Source organism: Aythya marila (assembly GCF_965140915.1).
Source record: "Aythya marila genome assembly, chromosome: 25".
Classification (NCBI taxonomy): domain Eukaryota; kingdom Metazoa; phylum Chordata; class Aves; order Anseriformes; family Anatidae; genus Aythya; species Aythya marila.
In genome coordinates, this window is record NC_139066.1 from 4,262,649 (window position 1) to 4,286,947 (window position 24,299).

At 38.2% G+C, this 24,299-nt stretch overlaps 2 protein-coding genes across 2 annotated transcripts; both read left to right on the forward strand.

The window, feature by feature from the left end:
- Nucleotides 1-768: 768 nt before the first annotated feature.
- LOC309887368 (uncharacterized protein) lies at nucleotides 769-12,360 on the forward strand (the record flags this gene model as incomplete). Its single annotated transcript, XM_082778991.1, has 14 exons — nucleotides 769-1,164; nucleotides 1,999-2,081; nucleotides 2,291-2,447; nucleotides 3,195-3,356; nucleotides 3,439-3,564; nucleotides 3,806-4,026; nucleotides 7,988-8,666; nucleotides 9,265-9,347; nucleotides 9,632-9,788; nucleotides 10,559-10,720; nucleotides 10,818-10,943; nucleotides 11,314-11,531; nucleotides 11,807-11,889; nucleotides 12,263-12,360. 14 exons carry the CDS (start codon nucleotides 769-771, stop codon nucleotides 12,358-12,360), a joined length of 2,751 nt encoding a protein of 916 aa, XP_082635117.1.
- Nucleotides 12,361-17,281: 4,921 nt separating this feature from the next.
- On the forward strand, nucleotides 17,282-23,548 carry KRT222 (keratin 222; the record flags this gene model as incomplete). Its single annotated transcript, XM_082778833.1, has 6 exons — nucleotides 17,282-17,395; nucleotides 19,476-19,604; nucleotides 20,369-20,589; nucleotides 21,633-21,709; nucleotides 21,893-21,998; nucleotides 23,335-23,548. Exons 1-6 carry the CDS (start codon nucleotides 17,300-17,302, stop codon nucleotides 23,546-23,548), a joined length of 843 nt encoding a protein of 280 aa, XP_082634959.1. The 5' UTR covers nucleotides 17,282-17,299.
- Between the last annotated feature and the right edge of the window lie 751 nt (nucleotides 23,549-24,299).

Consider the following 24,299-nt stretch of genomic DNA (forward strand, 5'->3'; position numbering starts at 1 on the left):
AATGAAGTGGGCAACCATGATGATTTATGATACTCTGATTATTTTATCTCTCCACAAAGCCATACTCTGCTTAGTTTCAACTGCACTGAAACCCAGTTCAACTTGTAAGGGTCTTCTAATACTCAGTGACAATACATTCAATGCAAGCTAACTACAACGCTGTTCATTTTTAAAACTGAACACCACTTTGTGCTTACTAGGAAATGAATCAGCAGGGTAGGTACAGATGCCACCTTTCTAATAATTTATAGGCAGTTCCAAGCTGTCCTCAGGCCTAGACCATGGCTCACTCAAGAGAAATATATACTTGATTGAAGATATAAATATTTGAAGTCTCGTCACATATAGTCAACTCTTAATTTTATAAACTGCACATAGGGGTAAGAATTGACTTGGTTGTTCAAAAGGGCTATAGAGACAATGGGTGCAGATACACTGCTATAAATGATTCAGCAGTTAATTTGTTTTATCTTTTATTCAAAATGGTAACTAAGCAAGCCAAACTATCAAAAAAAAAAAAAAAAAAAACACCACCCATTGCATTACCCAGAGTGCGGGGACAATATGCTGTGGGTTATTTGCGCTGACACCAACTACTTTATGTGTCAATAGAGGTGGGGTTCATGACATTGTGCTTCCTCTTTGAGATACAGTATAAAGGTTTACGGAGCACACGCCGCTCTTCACTTCAGCTGCTCTGTGTGTGTGGAGATTTAGCCCTTTCATTTGAAGAGGAAGAAAATGGCATTCTCTAACCGAAGCTTCCAGATGGGTTCAAGCACCCGCTTCCAAACTTTTGCACCCAGTGTCAGTGGTTTATCTGTTAGGAGCTCAGCCATCCAGAAGCTCCAGGCACCCAGCGTCTATGGTGGAGCCGGGGGCTATGGCACCCGCATATCCACTGGCAGCAGCCTTGGACAGAACTTTGGCAGTAGCTTCCAGCTTAATGTTACTGGTAACGATGTGCTGCTCGCTGGCAATGAGAAATCGACCATGCAAAATCTAAATGACCGGCTGGCTTCCTATCTGGAGAGGGTGCGCTCTCTAGAAAAGGCAAACTCCTTGCTTGAAAAGCAGATCAAGGAGTGGTATGAGAAGAACGTCACACACGTAAGGCAGGACCACAGTGCTTACTTTAAAACAATTGAGGATCTTCAAAATAAGGTAAGATTTCATACAGCTATCTATAACAATATGAATTGCAATTTGGGTGGAGATGGGTAACAATCTGTTGTGTTAACCCTACTTGTTCAAATTGTAATTGTCTGACCAAGAACAATAAATGCTTTACTATGACCAGATACAAATTAGTGACAGATTATATATAGCTCATACATGCCTACAGATGTGAGTAATCTAATATGTGAAATACCTCAGAATGAATTAATTCTATTATATTTGCCTTAGGTGATTTTAATAGTTTTCTGACTATTAAAGTTTTCTGGTGATCAAGTGAGAAAGGGCTTTCATTTACATTAATTCATCTGCTGGATTTTGTCCTCCAGATACGATAAGTCCATTGGACTTACATCCAAAATCCAGACCCCTTTTATGCACTTTAAAGGGAATTTAGCTTAAACCCAGACGACTAACAGACTGCTAAAGTTTAGAGGATGAAGTCCGCATGCAGAATTAATTTCTAGGAATAGATGTGTCCGTTTATGTGCACAGATTCTCATCCTCTCCTTCTCCTGCCTCAGAACTTTTTTCTATTTTCAAGCAGATTTGCTTCTATCAGTACCATAATGTGCAGGAAAATATAATACATTGATAAAATAATGCATTTCTCAATACATCATCTAGATGCATTATATGCACTTCACTGAGATTATATATATATAATTTTCTTTTGAGATTAAAAATATTTTTGGTTGCTGATGCACATTCAGTTTCATAAATGCCAAACAAAGCTATCTTCTATAATATTTAAGAATCACTCGGTATCCATTGCAAGTCGTGCTGTCAATGCTTCATCCATTTCCAACCATTCCTTTCTAGATTAGTGCTGCACAGTTGGAAAATGCAAGGCTCGTCCTGCAGATTGACAATGCCAAACTGGCTGCTGATGATTTCAGACTGAAGTAAGTTGCATGAGCATTTCATACTTTCTCCTTTTTTCTGTTCATGAAAGCTTCTAGTTACATATATCAAAGCTGAGAAGTAAACCTTCTCTAATGCAAAGTTTAGTAAAAAGAAACATTTTAGGACTAAGGCAGTAGTAGTTATTGATTCTGTCATTTTCATCAGACAGCTGCGTTTTGGTGATGACAAGACAAGCCTTGTTTTCCAGGTTTGAGAATGAACTCCTTCTCAGGCAAAGTGTTGAGAATGACATCAATGGACTGCTGAGAGTTCGTGATGACTTGACTCTGACGAAATCTGATTTGGAGTCACAGATTGAAAATGTGAATGAAGAACTACTTTTCCTTAAGAGGAACCATGAGGAGGTGAGAGCAGCAGAACACTGTTGTGGAGAGCTTTTTTCGTCAGTGGCATACATAAACTCAGCCGCACTCGGAATAATGAAATCTTCATGAAGAATACGAAAGAATATTGCACTTACGGTGGGATTCAGCTCCAGATTAGCACATCAAAATTTAGGTGTCTATTCATATATTACCTATGTGAATGCTATTGCCTATGTTTCTGTTACAATCAACTGAGAGACCAACAAAATAGACATAACCTGGAGAATGACTCATCTCACCACAGAGCAAACACCCACAGGCTGCTCGGCTGAGATGCCCTCTGGTCTCTGCTGGTTGTAACAGGAGCTCGGCTCATGCAGAGGTAGCTGCGAGTCAGATATCTGTACTGGGTATCTCCTAGGTTAGAAACTAAGCAGTGAAGGTTTTCTTTAAGAATAATTTATGTTTTATGAGTTGCTACCACACAAAAGCATGCAAATGGGAACTATGACTTCTACACTCATTCCATGGATCTGGTCCTGAGGAAATCATCTTTTTATAATATGTTTATCTATTATATAACATGTATTGCTACAGAATAAATAACGTTTTATAACGTTTTCTAGCATGGCAGGTAGTAAACAGTATTTACAAGGCGATTAAGTTATCTTGCCCTGAGAAGCAATTTAATAATTACTTCTATTTCTGTAAATTTTGAATTTCCTTCCAATATTCAGGACTGAAAGTTCCCTTTAGCTGATGCTGATACCGTGCTCTGTGTTGTAGGAAGTGGGCAGACTGCAGAAACAAGTGGGAGGCTCAGTTAATGTAGAGGTGGATGCTGCTCCAAGTATTGATCTTGCAACTATTATGGAAAACATGAGACGGCAATATGAAGAAATGGCAGAAAAGAACCGTCAAGAAGCCAAAGAACGATTTGAGAAGCAGGTAAGGTCAATGACTTAAACATCAGCAAGAACCTCAGTCATGTTGAGTTCTAGCTTACAGTCCTTCTATTTCTGTATTTCAGACTGAAGAACTGAACCAGGAAGTCGCAATTAATATGGAACAACTGCAAGAGCAAAAGGGAGAGATCACAGAGCGGAGACAGATCTACCAGAGTCTGGAGCTAGAATTACAGTCTCATCTGAACATGGTAAATAATAAACAGTACTTAAATTTCACAGAATTTCACAGAATTTTCTAGGTTGGAAGAGACCTCAAGGTCATCGAGTCCAACCTCCAACCTAACGCTAACAGCCCTCCACTAAAAGCTTGTGTTAAGTAGATAGCTACAGAGAAAAATACAGAAACCAACACATTTTTCAATCAAAATGTAAGGACAAAATGTATCCTCTTGAATAATAATACATCTCTGTTCTTTTCACCAACTGTAGAAGAAGGCTTTAGAAGACACGCTGGATGACACTGAAGCACGTTATACTTATCAGCTAAATCAAATACAGGAAGCAGTTGCCAGATTAGAGGCTCAGTTGAGGCAACTCCGCTCTGACATGGAGGCTCAAAACAACGAGTACACCATACTGCTGGACATCAAGACTCGCCTGGAAATGGAGATTGCCACATACCGCCGCCTGCTGGAAGGAGAGGACAGCAGGTGAGGATACACGGGCACGCTGTCAGCTTCGGGCAGGGTGACAGCTGACAGCATTGCAAAGATGGTCTGTATTCATGGATGGTGAAAGTGGTACAGTCTGCTCCTTGGGAACTGGTTTCTGAAGGAAAAAAACTTTCTATTGCCCAGCTCCCAGCTGTAGATTCCAAGCAGGCTGCAGTTTGTGCTCGGTTTCAGAAGCTGCCGTGGAAGTTGGTTGAGTCTGTATCTGTCATCCTGTGCACAGGTACATAGTGTGACTCTTCCTGAGCTGAGCAGCTTGATAGCTGTTCATACTCCATAACGTCAGTGATGGGACTTGCGATTGACTTTTCCATGACTATAATGACTGTAACCCAGGCTAGATATTTTTTAAAACTCCTTTAGACACAACAGGCACCTGGTCACATTACAGCAAGGCACTCACCCTGACCTTCTGCAGCCTGCAATGGATTCTGTTCTGCTGTTCTTGTGTCACTAGCAGCCAAGCTACTAAAATATGTAAGAAGTGCAAGTGAGCCCACACTTAACATCTGGATGCTCCAGTATCCCATATTCCATAGTGGAAAGTGCAGAGATCTGTGAAAGAGCACAGAGCAAGACAGGCAGAGTGATGTTTCCCACAAAGACTCAGTTCAGCAGTTCTGGCTCAGGAACTAGTTGGGGCATATCTGCATGAGCTGAAGTTGTAGCACTGCAGGAACTGCTCTGCAGGTTAATTTCACCTACAGTTTATGCTTAACAAATTCTACTTTAACTGAGAAAACTCATTTAAACACATGGTTTCACATCCTGATGAAAGGGAATCACCTACCTGAACGTACAGGGAATGTACAAGGTTGCTTCTTTAATATATTAGGCACAATATATTTACATTTGTCAATTTATGATTTGAACAGGTCTGTCCAAGTGAATTTACCTGCAGAGGAGACTGAAAAAGGTACGTCACACAAACATACATATTTTTTGATGGCTTCGTGTTGAAATGTTATGGCATTAAGTAGCCTGATGTAAAACAACACAGTTTCAGAGCAAATTATTGACCAGTGAAATATTACGTAACATATAGCATGTTAGAAGGAAGATAAACCATAAACTGAATCTCCCAGAAGTTTACTTTTTAGTAACTGCATTGAAAAGATGCCTTTGTCTGTTTTCTCATTAGTGGAACTGCTGATAGCACTATTTTTCTGTTAATATAGACTGCATTTTATTAATTTAGTGTTCAATTTCATTAGCAGAATCAAATAAAATTAAGAAGATCAAAACAATTGTTGAAGAGGTGGTTGATGGCAAGGTCGTCTCCTCTGAGGTAAAAGAGATTGAAGAGAAGATATAAACAGCGCCAGCAGAAGCGAGACAGCCTCTGAGCTCTAATTACATCATTAAACTTTATACAGAGTCCAATCTAATTCTCCAATTCTCCCTGAAATCAGTGGTGGAAAAATGCCAAATTATCAAATCTCAAACATTTTTTTTTTGTTGGGGGTGTTAATAAAAATTATGTTTTGCATCAGGAAGTTATGAAGTGCAAGGTTTGGAGTTTACTTGTGCAGTGACTAAATATCTTGATGAAAGAAAACACAGATCAGCCTGTTACAAATGTGTTATTGTTTCCAAGACAAATAAAAGCTGAAGTGTTAGTCTTCATTTACATCAGAGTCTTAATATTACACTTAAAGAGTTGCTCAGTATAAATTTGAAAGTCAAATGTCCTGTAGTGTGAATTTACTACAGCTTTGAAAATCATAAAAATTGAATTTAGAAAAATATCGACACAAGTCTTCATTACTGAAGTTCCAAAGCACTGAACTGGTGCAAGCCATTAGATGAAGATATGGGACAAAATTTGTTCATGTGCTTGACAAACTGGAAGTTTTTAAAAGATACCTGTTATTTCTGAAACCTTAATGGACAACTTATCAAAACTTTAAAAGGAAGAATTAACTTGATAGGTATGATATGCCCCCTATCAAATGTGCTAGTTTAACTGCAATCCAGAGGTTAGCAATCTATTTTTCTCTAATGTGCTGGAACATTTAGAGTAGGTATTTTAAAAAATATATTAAAATGCTGATTCAGTGGATCTTTTCTGAACTTGAACTACCATCCAAACGCAATGCAGCCTCACTTCAGTAAAAAATGATTTTCCAATAAATAAATGTCCATTTACATTTCATAATGAAATAAAATGTAAAATTTAATAAGTCTTTTTATTATTTTCACTCTCTTTCATCAGGGACTATACCAAGCAAAGGTATTTCATCAAAATAATATATTTTGCCTTTCAGTTCAGAAATAAGGAGTACCATTTCTGTTGAACCCCTCTCTATCAAAACCCACATGAAGCTTTTCCCATGCAGTACAAGTCTCCTATGCCACACCCAGATCTTCAGTCCAAGGAGTCTACTTTTTCCTCTTCACAACATAAACACAAAAGCTCTTCCTTTTGAAATCTCACCTGTCCAGTACATTATTTACTGTACATATAAAGCTGCCAAACAAAATAATCTTCTGCTTTCACAATCATGAGTCACTGATACCAGGCTATCACATCATTTCTACACAAATGCTTTACTTAAACCTTTGATCTACTGCTCATAATACAGGTCTGCCAAAAAAAAAAAAAAAAAAAAAAAAAAAAAGCATCTGTACTTTTAGACGGAGGTTAATTAAAAATGAATAAATTTCTGTTGACAAATCCAGTGGTATAATGAAGCCAGGACAAAGAAAAAGCAATTTTCCGTTTATCAAAATAACTTCAAAAGGGAAGTATAATGATTTGGAAGGGTTTCCATGCCAAAACTTGTAACCTGCAAGAGCTATCTTTGATCTTTAGATTTACATTATAAAAGGCACAAAAAAAACCTAGTCAGGTGTTTCTGTGATGGTCTTTCATGTCCAACTGCATTAGACTTAAAAAACCATCAGTGACAAAAATGCAGTTGTAAACCATCGTGCTGTGAACTTACACAACACCCTCAACTGAGTTGTCCTGTGAACCCTAGGTAGAGGGCAGCAGGAAAAGACCTACGGTCAGATTGATTTGACAGCATTTATAATTTCTGCATGGACCACACATGGATCCATACATCATAAAGGCTGAGGAGCAGACATACTGTTGGAGCACCATGGATGAAAGGTGCAATCAGTGAGCCACTGCCAGACAGAAGTCTGATGGCTCCTTCTTCTCTCCCTGCACTTGAAAAGGTGTCTGGAGGTCCTTTCTATCTCTTTAAGCACAAAGAAGATGTTGTAAGAGAAACATTGGTTTCGGCATTAGACAGGTATTCCAGTGACTAAAGGTTTAGGGAAGAAAACAACTATAAATTATGTATAGTGTAATCAAGAATATTTTGTGTTTTCGTATTAATGACCAAGCTGAGGATCACTGCTTGTCCGCGTCTCCCCACATACAAAAAGTGTTGACCGCTTTTCTAACTTCTTATCAAACGCACCGAGAACACTAATCCGGCAGAGGTTCATGCCAGAGAAGTACTGTGAAGAGAAACACATTTCTGACACGCCAGGAAGTCTGATATGAAAGGCATCATTCTACTGCCTTAAGCATACTTCTACAATAATAGCCCCAAACCAAGAAAGCAAAGAATATGTAATGACAAAAAAAATTATTTAAGATGGATTTAAAAGTGAAAAGAAATTTCTGTGCTCCATTACACATGGCAAAACATTATCAGGATGTCTTAGCTCTACTCCACCCATTCCTCCTCATACAGCAAACACCTGGAGGGTGCCAGATTTCTGCTCCCATGGGCAATTTAGATTTGCACGCATTATTTAGCTTGGTCAGGGCATACTAAGCTTACCTCCTTCCCCCCTCCCCAAAGAAGAGAACAGGGAAAGAATGAAGGATTTTGGTAGGAGGTGGGGACTGCTGCTGCAACACCCACGACATTCCCTATATAAAGGCTTAACGGTTCCCCGCTCGGCGGTGTCTGCTGAGCAAACAGAGCATCTGGAGCACCATGGCCCTTTCCGTGCGCACCAGCGGCGGCTCCCGGCAGTTCTCCTCTCGGAGTGGCCTTGGCGGGGGAGCTCTGCGGATGTCCAACGCTAGCGGCGCGGGAGGCTTCGGTGGCAGCGGGCTTGGCTTTGGTGGAGGAGCCGGGGGAGGTTTTGGTGCCACTTCTCTGCTTGGTTATGGCTCCAGCTTCAGTGGGGGATTTGGGAGCAGCTTAGGTAGTGGTTTTGGTGGGGGGTTTGGCGGCGGTGGAGGTGGTGGCTACGGCAGTGGCTTAGGCGGTGGTTTTGGGGGAGGCTTAGGAAGCGGTTTTGGTAGCAGTTCAGGTGCTGGTTTTGGAGGTGGCTTCGGCGGTGGCTCAGGTGCTGGGTTTGGAAGTGGTTTTGGTGGTGGCTCAGGTGCTGGGTTTGGAGGTGGTTTTGGCACTGGTGGCGGGGGGGATGGCGGCCTTCTTTCCGGCTCCAAAAAAGAAACGATGCAGAACCTCAATGACCGTCTGGCTGCTTATCTGGACAAAGTACGATCTCTGGAGGATGCCAATACAGAGCTGGAGCGCAAAATCCGAGAGTGGTATGAGAAAAATGGCCCTGGAACTGGTGTTCCTGGGTCTGGGAACGACTACAGTAAATATTATCCAATAATTGAAGATCTTCGAAACAAGGTAGCAAAGCAATGTACTTAATGCATCTTTGCATTTGTAATTCACCTAATAATAATTGGAGACAAATAACAAATTTCTTTCAGAAACCAAGCACAAAATTCTTCTATGTTAACGACTCTTGTAATAATCCTCCGTCACACTGCACTAGTACGTGCTGAATTTGTCTTGTGTATTGACCGCAGTTCTGTAGCTGTATCACACAATGCTGTGACATGACTTGGTTTAACTGGAATAAAGGAGAAGGCAGTGATAGAATCCAGTTGTACTAGCTCTTGTTGATTGAAGTGTTTGCATTTTAGCAAGTTTCATGTTTTTTATATTACAAATTCAGTTCCTGAAGCTGAGAGACTACCTGGCAAGCTCTTCAGAGATTACAAACCACAGAACACAAACGTGTATTCTTCCATTAAATGAAACATTCTGATTTGCGAAGTTGAAAATCTGTCCTATATATTTTCATATTTAGCAAATTCTATGAGAGTCTAACAACTTCCTTTTATTACAGTCATATTTAAAATTACAGTTATGTAGAAAGCTCTATCGATCTGCAAAGCCACTAGGCTATAAAATCACTCTCTGGACATTGCTTGCATTCCAGATCATTAATGCAACTATCGACAACGCAAGAATCATTCTGCAGGTCGATAACGCCAGACTGGCTGCCGATGATTTCAGACTGAAGTAAGTGCATTGCAAACTTGTAATAAAAAAAATACAATACAAAATACAATTAAAAATATACAATAAAAATAAAAAAAATGTAATATTGCAAAACCTGTCACTATTATTTTAAGGGAAAAAATCCTATGTATTTAGAAGTATCTCATTGCAGAATATGTTAATTATTAATATTGTAATAGTTTTGTGTATTAAGATTTCATATTAAAAGCTATATAAGCACAGAGTAAGTTTGCATTTGACCTCATCAACCACATAAAAAGCACATTTAATTACTTTCTTCACAGATATGAGAATGAAGTGGCTCTTCGCCAGAGTGTGGAGGCTGACATCAATGGTCTGCGCAGAGTTCTCGATGAGCTGACCTTGACAAGAGCTGATTTGGAGATGCAGATTGAAAGTCTGAATGAAGAACTGGCTTATCTTAAGAAGAATCATGAAGAGGTACTTTTTTTATTTCTTTGTATATTCATAACAAGGTAGATGGAAGTGCGAAACATCAAATTATTCCCTTATTTATGCCAGTGGGAGTTTCTTGGTTCCATTATTTGGTTTGTTTGCTGTTCTGAGTTTGCTAAGAGAAGGAGGGAAAGAAATAGGCACCCAAGCTATGGGCTCTAGATGATGCAGGATTACTGTTCTTCTAAGTTCTGCCACTAGAAATACTGCCAGGCCATTTCTCTAAGAACGCAGAAGATATCTTCATGTACACTCAGGGCTTATGGAGTGCTGGCCCCAAAAAGTTGCTGTTCTCTTAGCTCCTGGCTTAGCAGAACTAAACTTTTCACATTTTCCTCTTGACAAATCAACTCAGATGCCAGTTGCTTGTTTTATTCTGCCTATACACTACCACCACAGCAGTCACTGTGTTGCAGAAAGTTGATACAAAATTTGCCATTAAAAATTATAAAGGAAATGGGAGCCAACTCAGATGCTTATCAGTCTTCCAGTTACTATTTTTACTCATAGCCTAGGTATACAGGCTAGAGAAGAATCAAAAAGTTAAATAACAAGACTATTGAGACAAATGGAACAGACAGGCAAGATCTATATTAATATTTCACTGTTTTATATTCTTCAGAGATGAAATAAAACTTAATTAGGAAGGATTCTTGTTGCAGAAGAATTTACATCACTCATATTTCTCTATACATATTTCTGGTAGAACTATTTTGCCTTTCATTAACAGAATCTTTTATTTCTAATCTCTCCAGGAGCTTCAGGGCTTCCAGAGCAATGCAGTTGGCCAAGTCAGCGTTGAAATGGATGCTGCTCCAGGAATTGACCTCACCAAGCTTTTGAATGACATGAGAGGACAGTATGAAGTCATCGCCGAGCAAAACCGTAAAGAGGCTGAAGCATGGTTCAATGAAAAAGTAACAGCCACATAAATAGCAAATGCAGCCAAATGCATGTAAAAGAGAATTGAGTATTCGAAACAGGAGAATTACAATCTGCTTCTTGCCATTTCAGAGTGGGGAGCTGAAAAGGGAAATCTCCACCAATACCGAGCAGCTTCAGTCAGGAAAGAGCGAGATCACAGATCTAAAACGGACTCTCCAGAGCTTGGAAATTGAACTACAATCCCAGCTTGCCATGGTAGGTTGAAAGGAAACTGCTAACTTGACAATTTTCCAACTTAAAAGCATTTTTTATATCTTGCACTATTCTACGGGATTAGTGACTTGCATTTATTTCCTATTAAAATCTACACTCTTTTAGTTCCTAAATAGTAGTCATATATATATAATTGGATTGCAAGTAGCATGTTATAAAACAAATGAGCTTTTATTTTCACATTCAGCAAAGTAGCAGCAAAGGCCAATTACCAAACTAGTATTTCAAGAAAAAAATAAATGTCTCTAAGTATTGAGGCCATAGTTACTCCCATAAACTGTTTCAGTTGTCTTTGCATTTGTAAAGAATCCTGGTTTCCTCAGTCAGATTATTTAAAATCCTTCTTACACAGAAAAAATCCCTTGAAGACACTTTAGCAGAAACGGAAGGAGGTTACTGCGCTCAGCTTTCACAAATGCAACTTCAGATTGGGAATCTGGAGTCTCAGCTGTTTCAGGTCAGGGCTGATATGGAACGGCAGAATGCAGAGTATCAACAACTTCTAGACATCAAGAGTCGTCTGGAAATGGAGATTGAAACCTACCGTCGTTTGATGGATGGCGAGTTTGTGTAAGTAAATAATTCATATAAAATATCTGTTTTACTTTCTGTAGCAATATCCTTTCCAGGAAAAGAGGGATAAATAAGTGCTACGTTCACCAAAAGACAGGAAAGCACATACAAAGATTCTGAATAATCAGCTCTTCTTTACAAATACAACAAATGAACCATTTTGCTCAGTGACTATATTAATCAATGAATGGCAGCATGAAAAGGGAGTAATACACATTCTCGTGCACCTGACAAACATTCTGCAATACAGCACGTCTCTCATTCATTTTTAGGAGTGGAGGACAAGGACTCACATTTGAAAGCTCATCTTTGACAGGGTCTAAATCACAAACACAATCACTGGATTCTTCTCAGGGTAGGTAGAACTCAACTGAATACATATTTATCTTACAGCTGTTATAATAGTTCTGACCATTACCATTCAAATAAATGTGTTCCCATGTTAATTATATGCACTGCTTTATATAACCATTAAAATTAGTAGATACAGAATCATTAAGTACTCATTTAGAATTCTCAATACTGTCTGAATGAGGGATGAAATGTCCCAATAATATTATTTCTAAAGTCATTATTGTAAGTAAAATAATGTATGCTATTCTGATTAACTACATCACAGAGTTCATCATAGCAAGTAGCCAACTTAAAAGGAAAGAGGATGTAATTGTTGATGCAAGGCATGTTAACAATTTCATAATACTTTCTTTTGTCTTGTTTATGCTGTTTAGATCCTACCAAAACTAGAAAGATCAAGACAATTGTTGAGGAAGTGGTAGATGGAAAGGTTGTTGCATCCCACGTTAAGGAAGTTGAAGAGAAGATATAAGGCACAGCCTGATATTGCAAAGGATCCATTCATTCCATGTTGCTTTCAAAGCAGAAGTGGATAAATAACTTTTTTCATTAGTATGAAGTAAAAAAATAGATTGGCTTTTTAACTAAGATTCTTTTACATAAAACATGCATTTTCATTCTTAGCAGGCATGCAATGTACTTTCTACTTCAGTCTATTGGTGTTACCTGCATTATTTTCACGGTGTTGTTTAATTCTATCATCAGTTCTTTGTTCAGTAACTAGAAATGTGATACAAACGTTAGGCATTCATTTAGATGTGCTTTTCTATATTTTTGAGCTAAAATAATTTCGCTATTCTAACCTAATTTTCCAGATTTCTTGGCTAATAAAAAAGGACTCAAAAAGCTTTAAGGTATTAGCCTCCTTTCATTCTTCATGTCATAATTTAAGACTGTAGATCCTGAGCTGTATTTGCCATTTTACTCTCATTTGCTCTACCATATATTGTGCCTACGGTACAGTGCACCCCATTTTAAGAAGTTAATCCAACAGTAGAAAAAGCACATGCTAAAAAAATACTGTTTACATGTGGGATTAAAGGAATACTTGATACCATACAAATTAAATATACCAATTTACAGCAATACAAAAGATTAAGAGGGAAGTTTTTTTGCAATCAGAACAACGTAACGTAGAGACCACAAGTTCAGTGGAAAAGAAGCTATATGCTGATTTCAAAGCAGCTACAAATGTTGGTTAGATGTCCCGGAGTGCCATCTGGTGGGAGCCCAATACAATATTTTGAATCCTACATTGGACCTCCGGTTGTCCAACTATTTAAAAGAACCTCTTATCCAGAACAAAATTAGGAACCAGAACACAATCCCTTTACAATATATGTCAGTCTTTTTTCTTGAGACAAAATGTTGACAATTTTTGTGTGAATACAGATACGAGTTACTGTGGCCTCTTACATGCATATCATTGTTTCTCTACAATACAAATGTTCTCGCATTCTATCACATTCCTTAAACAATTGATTCAAACTAAAATTTTTATGTGAGCACGGCTTTTGTACTGCACTTCCTTTTTCCCCTTTGCAAACCCAACCACTAGCATTTTTCTGCTTCCTGTTTGGAACCAATAAAAGGCAGGGTAGTTAAAACAATAATCAAAGAACTGGTAGAATCACATCTAAAATCCATTCAGTTAAATAAAAAACAGTGTGATAAATAACACAAAGAAATTAAATACAAGATTCTTCAATATATGTCAGTATGAAGAGGGAAAAATGTGAAACCCTCGAGTAAATGCACCATCTTCAGCAGTATGAGGAATTAGTTTTCTAAAAGCACGCAACTCAAATGTACCTCTTTCATTTCCCGTTAAAAAACAGTGCTGATAAATAAATGAAAAGAACGTAACTACAATCAATGTATTTCAATAACATTTTTCTTGCTGCAGGCTGTATTTTTATTATTAAATAAACACTACATAAAATATAATAGTGACAGCAGAAGTAGACAAATTGAAGTTGTTTATGTAGCTGCATTTGATTAATAAGAGTACCATTACAGACAACGTTTTTAAAATACAGACTAAAGGAAATTTTTTTCTCCTCCTAAAACAGGACAGCATTTGTCATCTTTCTTTCCTACCCTAAAATTTTCTCTTGTGTGGAAAAACTGAAACCACAGAATCTTCACCATTATTGACAGCATCTCCATTCTGAAGAGAAAAATGTGTCTCTTTTGTCTTCCTGCACAGACATATGTATTTTCATTATAACTGTTTATAAAGAAACATGAAATCTATCCACCCCTTATTCCGTACCATTTATGTCATGCTCAGGTTACACTCTTTTCCATACATTCTAATTAGTCACCTATAGTAGTCATGGTAGTGGTAACATACAGTATTATATAGTAATTAACATGGTACAATTCAGTTCATGGGCTATTCTCACCCAGTATTAAATCTCCTTGAGGTACACACCGGACCTCTCCGTTCTTTTGCATCACCCACCAAGTGTATCCAGGTCCCTGAGCAAAAACAATTCCACGAATAGGTTTGCCTTTTCCTGAGGCAGGATTAGCCCAGACTGTTTTACCCAGCATATTTCTTACATGCACTACAGGAACTTTATCCCCATCTACAGTACGTAATAGGTTTGATTGGGCAGGTCCAGCTCGGTTGGCAGATCCCCTAGTATTGACTAACCAGGTGGCCTTTGCCAAGTGCGTATCCCAATTTTTGAATGTCCCAGCGCCCATTGCTTTCAATGTAGTCTTTAACAGTCCATTGTATCGTTCAACTTTCCCGGAGGCTGGTGCATGATAGGGGATGTGATACACCCACTCAATACCATGTTCTTTGGCCCAAGTGTCTATAAGGTTGTTTCGGAAATGAGTTCCATTGTCTGACTCTATTCTTTCTGGGGTGCCATGTCACCATAGGACTTGCTTTTCAAGGCCCAGGATAGTGTTCCGGGCGGTGGCATGAGGCACAGGATATGTTTCCAGCCATCCGGTGGTTGCTTCCACCATTGTAAGTACGTGGCTCTTGCCATTGCGAGTTTGAGGGAGTGTGATGTAACCAATCTGCCAGGCCTCTCCATACCTCAGGGGCTGCGACTGTGATTGCTGTGAAAACTTTCGCATCATTAGGAATTCAAATTTCCAAATTTCAAACACGCATTTGTTTTAATGTAGATTATATTTACACTGAATAATCATGCACTTTACCTACATGCACAATCATCCTGAATTTAATATTATGATCTAAAAAATAATTTATATATTATTATATTATAAATTGCTTAGGATATGTAGAAACCACTCCAGCGATGGTCTTGTGTGAAACCAAAGCAGTTTGCAATCCCAGTAACATTATCACAGAATCCAAATAATTGACATATGATATCTAAACTACAAAGTTAACTCTCAGACAATACCTGTGATAAAATACAAACTTTGAGAGTAGCTAGGATTGAGAATTACATAAAACCTAGTGAAGATACAGTTGCTTACACCTACCTTAAGGCTTCAAGGATGTCGCAGCTGGATGTTCCCTTTACACCTGGAAAAAAAGAGGAAAAAGAAAGCATTGGTGCCAATTTATTTTTAAAAGCTTTTAGAAATGTTATCAACTGACAAAATTTTAGGTCCGGTAATAATAAGATTCATCCACAGACACTGATTGAAGCATAAATTTTGGTTTGTGTGAACAAATCCAGTATCCCTACAGAGCTCTGTATATTGTGTTTCAAACTGATACATTTCTGGGTTCATTTCTGGATGCTAGACAGCCCTGACTTTGTCTGATGGAAGCAGAAGTGATTCTGAGTCCCAGGGAACTGAAAACAAACTGCAAAGAATCAACATTGTGATGAAAAGAAAAAAGGAAGATTTTAAATTACATTTAAAAGTTCTTATTTACTTAGATACATAGGCTCTTCCTTTCAATGTTTGGATTCCTGTTTGTTTGTTTTTTTCCCTAATATGATTGTTCTCATACCATCAATGAAAAACACTGTTGATATTTTGTTTTTAGAACTATGGAAAATTAGAGTGATTAACACAGTTGTAGAAAATGTAGTGGACAACAAAATGTTCTCATCTCTACCCAGGCCAGCAGAAGAACAACCAGCTAAGAAAAATAAAATCAGTACACAGGATCCTTTTACACATGCCAGCAGAGAGAGTCAAGAACAAGGAAGCCTTATGCACACAAGGAGACTTTTAAGAGGTACAATGCTTCAACTTCTTAAAAGGAGTGTCTTGTGAAAGTTTACTGCCTTTTTTCCCTCATTTTACTGATGCACATTCTAACTTGGAGTCTAAAACTGCATTCTATTTAGCAATTTTTTTTTTACTGAAATTAGGACTTTTTACTGTCTCATACTCTATATTACTGAAAAAAAAAAAAAAAAAAAAAAAAACTTTGAAAAATTGGTAAGAGAAATACTTAGTAGACAAGATCATTGCAATTGTCAGTACACAGCAGTTAAAATAAGCCAGGAAATGGATAATTATTTGTAGGAATTACAGAACATCAGACAACCTTTGCTTTCTACCTCTCCCGTAGCTCTGAGGAAAGGCATGAGGAACCAACAAAATCCACCCATTCTGTGAACTGAGCCCCCTGACACAAGGCAGAGGTACTGTAAACACCTTCAGAGACGAACACACACCTTTTCTGACAGCAGTTAGCTACGTTTGAGGTATTCATTCACCAGAATTTCTTAGTGCTCTGCAGAAAGGGAGCCAAAGCCCCCTTGCCACAAGGTGTGAAAGCATTCCGTGCCGCTAGCGGCGCTGGCTTCTGTCCCTCCTGTGTTCCTGCCCACAGAAACACAGCAGTGTCGGGTGAGAGGACGCCAGGAGCCCAGCTTCTTCTTAAAGCAGGACAATGCCCAGCAGCACAGCAGGTCAACCACGCTTTGCCTCACTGAGCCTTCAAGGAGGGAAATTCTGCGTCATCCCCAGATATCTGGTGCCGATGCTTCACAACCGCCTGGCGAAGGCACGTTCCAGCAGTGCTGCCGCCAGCGCAGGGGTCCTGCTGGGAAGGTGTCCTCTTCCCTTTCCCTGTGCGACTGCACTCTCATTCTGTGCAGCTGCAATTTTGTCCTTTGTTTTGTATCTCTTAACCCCACAGGTTTTGGCATTATAAAAAAACTAGGTTACAGTGCAACAAAAGCATAAGGACACTGTATGAATTCATTTCAGTACATAATTTAGGTATCATCATTTCACTGCTGCAGAAGAGACATCTTTGCATTATTAAACATTTTCAGAAAGGACTGAAAGCCCCCGATCTTCCAGTGCTTCCTCAGAAATACAGCTCTGCAGCTTTAAAATTTGCCTGTACTTTCCCTCTCGTCTCACTGCAGGCAGGGAAGGCTCTGCAGCAGCCGCCTCACCCTATCAATAAGGTTCGGGCAGCCAAGGTGGAGGATGGGAGGGGAATGGAACTGTCCCAGCTCCTCCGTGAGATCAGGGCAAAGTATGAAACGCTCATCACCAGAAATCAGATAAAGACCATCATCTCAGCAAGGACCCAGGTAATGACTTCATGCAGACATACACCTTCCAGAGCAAGGAGACAAGCCTTGTCTGTACAATTCCTCCCTCGGCCTCTATGAGGTACAGTATTTCCTTTTCGATGCAGCGTATTTTTGGGGAAGGGATTTTGATTTTACTGCAGTAAGATTTGAACGAGAAGATACGGAAAAGGTTTTGTTTAGGGTATGAAATTCACACTAAAGGAGTGCTGTGTAATTCATCCGGATGCTTTTCTGTACCTGCAACAGTGATATTGCTGGGATTTAAAAATGACGACATATGCAGTAACACAGTAACCTCTAGCACCTTTCAGTTATCCCACAGGAACTGAGAATCTTGAAAATCAAAGGCGATGTAAAGAAGCCATGTATATAAAGAAAGCTTTACTGTTTTTAGCACCTATATTAAAGAAAACAGCACCTTTTCAGGAACTGTTTTATATTGTTCACAGTAAAGCTGTCATACTTTTAGCAAATATAATTTGTTCTTTCATACAGATTTATTAAATGCTATAAACACATAATGCTACTGTTTTAGATTTACACACAAAGCATCTCTAAAACCTAACTGAACTTTGAAATAAAATGGAAAAACAACTTACAGCCATCAAATGCCAAGAAATTCAGGCTGAAAATTAGGTATTATATCACCCTGTTGTACTTAGGCACTGCAGAAATTCTGGAGGGTTTTGTTTGTTTGTGTTGGTTTTTGTTTTTGTTTGTTTGTGTTTTGTTTTTTTTTTTTTAACCACAGGCCAGATTACTGCTGTAATCTGTCTGATCTACACTCTAATCCCGTGGCAACTATAAACCAGATGGTTAAACCGTGTCTGTGGTGATGTTTGGCACACAGGAGCCAATGTGGACCGATACGGTCTCATCACATAAACTCTGCAGTACTCAGGCACAAAAGGATAGCCAAAGATTACTGAGAACTCACTTGTGGATTAGTCAAATCTAGAGTTCCCACCACAATGATGTCATGACAAAATTACAGTAGGTTAGTATACTAAGGAGGGAGGGGGGAATTGATCTTATTTTACTTGCTTTGTAACACCTGAATTAAAGTTTATTTTCTTAGAGTTGATGGCATCGTGAGAACCTACATAAAGGTCTAAAATAGGCAAAAGAGCATGCAGAGTTTCAAGTGCTTATGGCACCTCCACCACTTGCAGTAAAACTCAAAACTGTAGAGGAAAAATAACTTCCATAAGATAACTAATTATTCTAGAAGTACAACGCAGTAACATACAATCGAAATCAAAGATGAGTTCAAATCTAAAATGACCCCACATATGCTTAGGGTTGGTTAAAAAAATTATTTGTAATAGGAAAAAAAAAAAAAAAAACACATTTACCTGTAAACACAACGCAGTGCTTAGTTGACTATTCACTTTTTTTGTTTTGTTTTGTTCTTAGAACAACTTTCAGGCTTAAGGATGACAAATTATCCCAAATAATGTTTTAGATTAAGATTAAGCCTAGGACAACGAAAAGTTATAGATTTGGATATTTGAATGAATGGAGGTGCTTGCTCCAGAACAATCTGAAATCTAGTCAATGACTACATTAGGCAAAACCATAATTACAGCTATTGTCAACTGGAATGCATCCATGCAAGCAATCAAAAGCATTCCCTTTCTACAAAGCTGTTCCTTGAAACCAAAAATACATTAAAACCAAAGAATGTCATTCAAACATGGAACTGTTTGCAGGAACTGACTGCAGTTCCTTTAACTAACTGCCATGAAGTTAAGTGCGCTTACTCTAGAGGAGGATGAGGTCTAAACACAAATGGTTAATTTGTACTGGCATATTTCTACAACAAAAAGTTAGGGTTCAAGATTTAGCCAGCTACCTCCCACCAAGCACAGCAGGATACGGACTTCTGCACTACATGGTACATAAAATATCAACTCACCACTGTTAGCTCTAACAAATGTATGTGAATCTTAAAAAAAAAAATCCCAGTTAGAGATTTTTGTCTATTTCATTTTAATATTTTTAAATTATCTTCTTTTTTGTGTATACATATATGTATATATATATATATATATATATATATATATATATCCTGTAGCTAGAAGCAGATACAGTTAAAAGAATGGACAAAGATGCAGAAGCGTTAAAGGCAGCCAGAGCAGAACTCTGCGAAGCCAGGCGGCAGTGGCACCATATGCAGATCGAAATTGAATCTCTCCATGCTGTGGTAAGAATCATAAAATGATAGTCAAAATCTCCTGGAAAAAACAACTATCTTTCTTGATGTAAACTATTCACAAACCAGTTTATGGAAGAAACATCCACTGTACAGCAGAAATACAACAAACACAAAAGGCAGAGCTTTGCTGGGGGTTTTCAGTTTGTCACACCGATCACTACCCCACAAGCAACAACCAAGTCAACTGCTCATGTTTTAGAGCACCATGCATCTTGATTCAAAATCTGTCATTTGATGGGTAACACAATTCATATTTCCACTTCTGCCAAGCATGTATTTGCATGGTATTCCCCCACCACGGTCCCAATTATTCTGCCTAGCAAACTCTGATCAGGTTTACTGTAAAAACTTTTTCTGAATGGGTGGACCAAATTCATCAATGGATTTGTGACAGAATACATCAGCCATGTCCTGAGTTCTGTAATATATTTAAGAGAACAGAGCACTCAGCTTTCATGCTGTACTTAGCTGGCTATCGTTCTAACCATACAGGTAAAACCAGCGATCTGCAAAATCAGTGATAGTGAACTGGTGGTACAACAGGTGGCTATTTTGTTTTATTCTATCTTAAATTATTACAAATGTTACTGGAAAATATCTCAGCAAAAGTTTTACCATAAAAACTATACCCTTGATCCTAAAGAATATTCTTAAAAGAACTGATATAAAAATACATTGTCTGATTGTTAAGTGTATATAGCATCCTTACAGGCACACTTCTCAAATCTTAAAATATGAGTTAAATTTAACAGGAAAAGGGTTTGGAGCGTTCATTACGTGCCACAGAGCAGCAGTACCACATGCAACTACAGAATTTAGAAGCTGAGATTGAATGTTTAGAGAAAGAGCTACAGGAAGTGAGAAGAGGTATTGAGAAGCAGCTTCGAGAGCATGAAATTCTCCTGAACACTAGGATGAAACTGGAGGAGGAAATAGCAACGTACCGCAGTCTGCTTGAACAGGAAGAGAGCAGGTACTTGTTGATTAGAGAAACTACTCAGATTTATCTTCCATTTCAGAATTTCCCATTGAACTAACCATCAGAACTGTAAATACATGAACCAATCATTAAAAAATTACAGCATAAAGTCCTTAGAAAGGTTTTCATTGTAACTCAGCTTTACCAATTCCATACTTTCTGGATGCCAGCAGCATGTTGCAGCTAGTAGCAAGCTTCCTGCATCCTCACCCAAGGCACTGCATGTTAACGTAGGCTTTGTATCACATCAGCTGCTTGACACGGGTTCCATTTGTCTCAGAGCAGAGATGAAGCAAGTCCGTGTGTGTGAAGTTCCTGGAGAGGAGTTCACATCTCGTCCCGTGATGGATGCCCATTTGCATGCTGAATTCATGTCACTCGGTGCCATTCCAAGTCTGTGAGGTCACACATTTGGAGAGCCTACACGTTAGGACGCTGCTTAAGAATAAGTCTTCTTGGGACATTTTCCAACTCGTTGTGCCTGCCCCTATCCCTGGTACACAAACACCAGTAATGAAATGTAGACTTGAGCGAGGCAGCTACACCTCCATCAACAACAGAGGATAAGGAAAGGGCAAAATACTGCACTCTGCATGGATATCTGAACTAAAGCAGGCACACTGTTCTGACACCTTTCAGTGGACACTGCCTCCCTTACTCATTTCTGCAGAAAACACAGGTTTTTAGTCCAGCAACCTCACACAGCTGCATAAGATTCCAGACAGGGGAGTCAGATTTAATGCTTCTAACTCTGAAAATATACACAATTCAGTATTAATAATATTAAATAGCTCTTCCTGGCACACAACCCACTCATGAAGAACTGCCAGAAAATAACAATGAAATGACACAAACATTTTCAGTAATTTTCTTTAGTTCTATGCTCAGAATAAGAAATCCTAACAAATAGTTGCTACAATCAGAGCTTCTCATCTTTCTCATATTCTAAAATTTTACACAGTTGCCTGTACAACAAGTTATAAGTTAAAGTAATTCAATATTATTTGATACTTGTAATAATTTTTTTTTTTTTGCAGGTATCGTTGCTCTATACCTAATCAAAAGGATGACAAAAAGCCTACCACTAGCAAGATTACCTTTATGCTGCCTTCAAGTGAGTTTTTTGATACTCCCCCCTTAGGGGATTATGGCCTTAAAGAGGTTTCTAACTACAGACAAATTAATGGATATTACAGAAGGAACTTCTTCCAATAAAGCAGGAAGAAAAACACCCCCAGGTCCTGTGCCCTGACCTTACTCTTCTGCATACATGGTATATTTGCATTTTCTTTTATAGATGGTGTAAAGAAGCATGAAACTGAGAAGGTGGAATTGATGACAAAACAAGCAGTCCTAGATGGAAATATTATGAAGGAGAGTGCTGAAGCTCATGGCACTATACAGTAAGACATACATGAATTTAACAAAATAACGATTAAATGTAAATTGTGGGCATTATACATCAGTATCTCTGACTTTTCTTTTACTTAGCATCTGTTCTATCATTCCTACACAGCAAGGAAGCTCCAGAGTAGCAGTGGTACTTCTTCACTTTATATTGAATGGAATGTTTTAATAATAAATTAAATTTTAAAGTTCTTTTTATTAGCATTTACTTCATGAGCTAACAATGTCATGATGATGCTTCTAATTGCTATTCCTGTCAAGAATGAAACTATTAATAATTCATTTAGTTAAGACTGAAAGTAAAAGAGTCCATGCCATGTTTGCAAAGTCCCTGTGGGGCATATTTATGCACATAGATTCAGGCTTGGCTGCTCTGACTTGCTACTTGGAACTCCTACGTTTTGCCAATTACCGTACTAGAGCTTGGCTCCTCAGTGGGCATGTGAACGTTTGTTGGTATGTTTTATTCTTCTTAATGTTGGTAGCACTACATTGCCTCATTCTTTTATTTTCTGCTACTCTTCAAACTCTTTTGTAGACTAGCATTTTACAAAACTTTTAAAACAAGCTGTAGCATACCCTGCCACTAACAATTAACTATAATGAGCTATTGAACACAGAAATTTAAAAATCGATGCTACCATATGGTCTACCGTACACATTCCACACTTGAAGCTTATTTCCATCTCACACTTTTATTCATCTTCCACTCAGTGTCTGACAGATCTGAATGTGGCTGCTTGGCCGGGCAGTTTACTGACCTGTGTAAGGCCCCCAGAATCAGACTTTTAGATTGAGATCCTGAAATAAATAGAGGATTACATCAATAGGATTTGGGTGTCGAAAGATTATTTGAATCAGATGGGTTTTCATTCTCCATATTTTACTTCTGTCCCCTTTTTTTTTCTTCCTTTTTAATTAATTGTAGATTTACATTCTGAGGTTTGGATCTGAACTAGATTTTTCTCCTCCCTGTTTTGAAGACTTTCAGATGCAGGAATTCAGTCCTGCCCGATATGGTACAGAGGTTTTGTACAAAGTATTTGAGGCTGGGTCCTAAACTTTCTCCTTGTAAGCAAACGCCCGATGGTCTCAGAGAAATGGTTTTGTATCAGAGGCTACATAAAAATACAACAGCAAGAATATAATGAAATACCCAGGGGAATGAAGCGGTTTAAAAAAAAAAAAAAAAGAAAAAGATTCAATCTGGTGCCTAGTTTCCAATATAACTTGACTGTTACATGGTTTCTCATCACATTTTAAAAGCAGACCCGAAGATACATCTTACGTACTGCCTAAAGGATCATAAACACATTTGCTTTTTTGTTTCAGAACAGAAAAAGTGGATGAAGTTATTAAAGAATGGGAAGGTTCCTTCTTTAAGGACAACCCACGCTTAAGGAAAAAATCAGTTTCACTGCGCTTTGATCTCCACCTAGCAGCAACCGATGAAGGATGTTTGCACACTAAACAGAAAACTCTTCCAGACATTGAAGTCAGGCTGGTAATGAGGAGGTCGTGTAGTATCCCTTCTATCAAACCTTAACCTACAGCAAACTAACCCAAAGTTCATCCTTAACGGGCTCTGGAAATAAACTGTAGATGGACTTATATGGCCTCCTTCTGTCTTGCCACAGCTATGAAATCTTACTAAGTACTTTAACACAACAAAAACATACAAGTCTCTTAAAAGAAAGGGAGAAGAGCAAGGGAGTTAAGATTCCAAGAAACCTAACTTCTACTAGTTTTATACTCTGGGTACAGTCCTTTCATTTTCTCATTATTGTTGTTGTTTTGTAGTATTTCTCCAAATATTAAAAAATTAAACTATGACTTTATACTTTGACATATTCTGTCTTTGTAAGAGAGAACTTGTTTTCTCCTTCTGGAAATGAGAACTGCATATTTCATTCTCTTACTCAATATTGCATATGTACAATGACTGATGAAACCTTGCAATAATTTATATCACAACTGTCATATTTGAAATATATTTTAAAACACTTTCTAATAGCAAAAAAATTACATGCAATGATGCTCTTAAACTATTCACAACATGTTCTTTTAAAAGTAGCTGGTATTTTAAAATATTTTTAGACAATAACTGAGCAAAAATTTCTTTCCCTTATCACACAGACATTTCTTAAAAGTGTTGTTGCAAACAAATATTTTAGCCATATTGTTCCACTGACTTTCAAGCAGTAATTTCTATCAAAAACCAATCATTATCTTATTGGTCCGTGCCCATCTGTACTACGACTTTCTTAACTATATCAAGTAAAATTATACCCCTTATC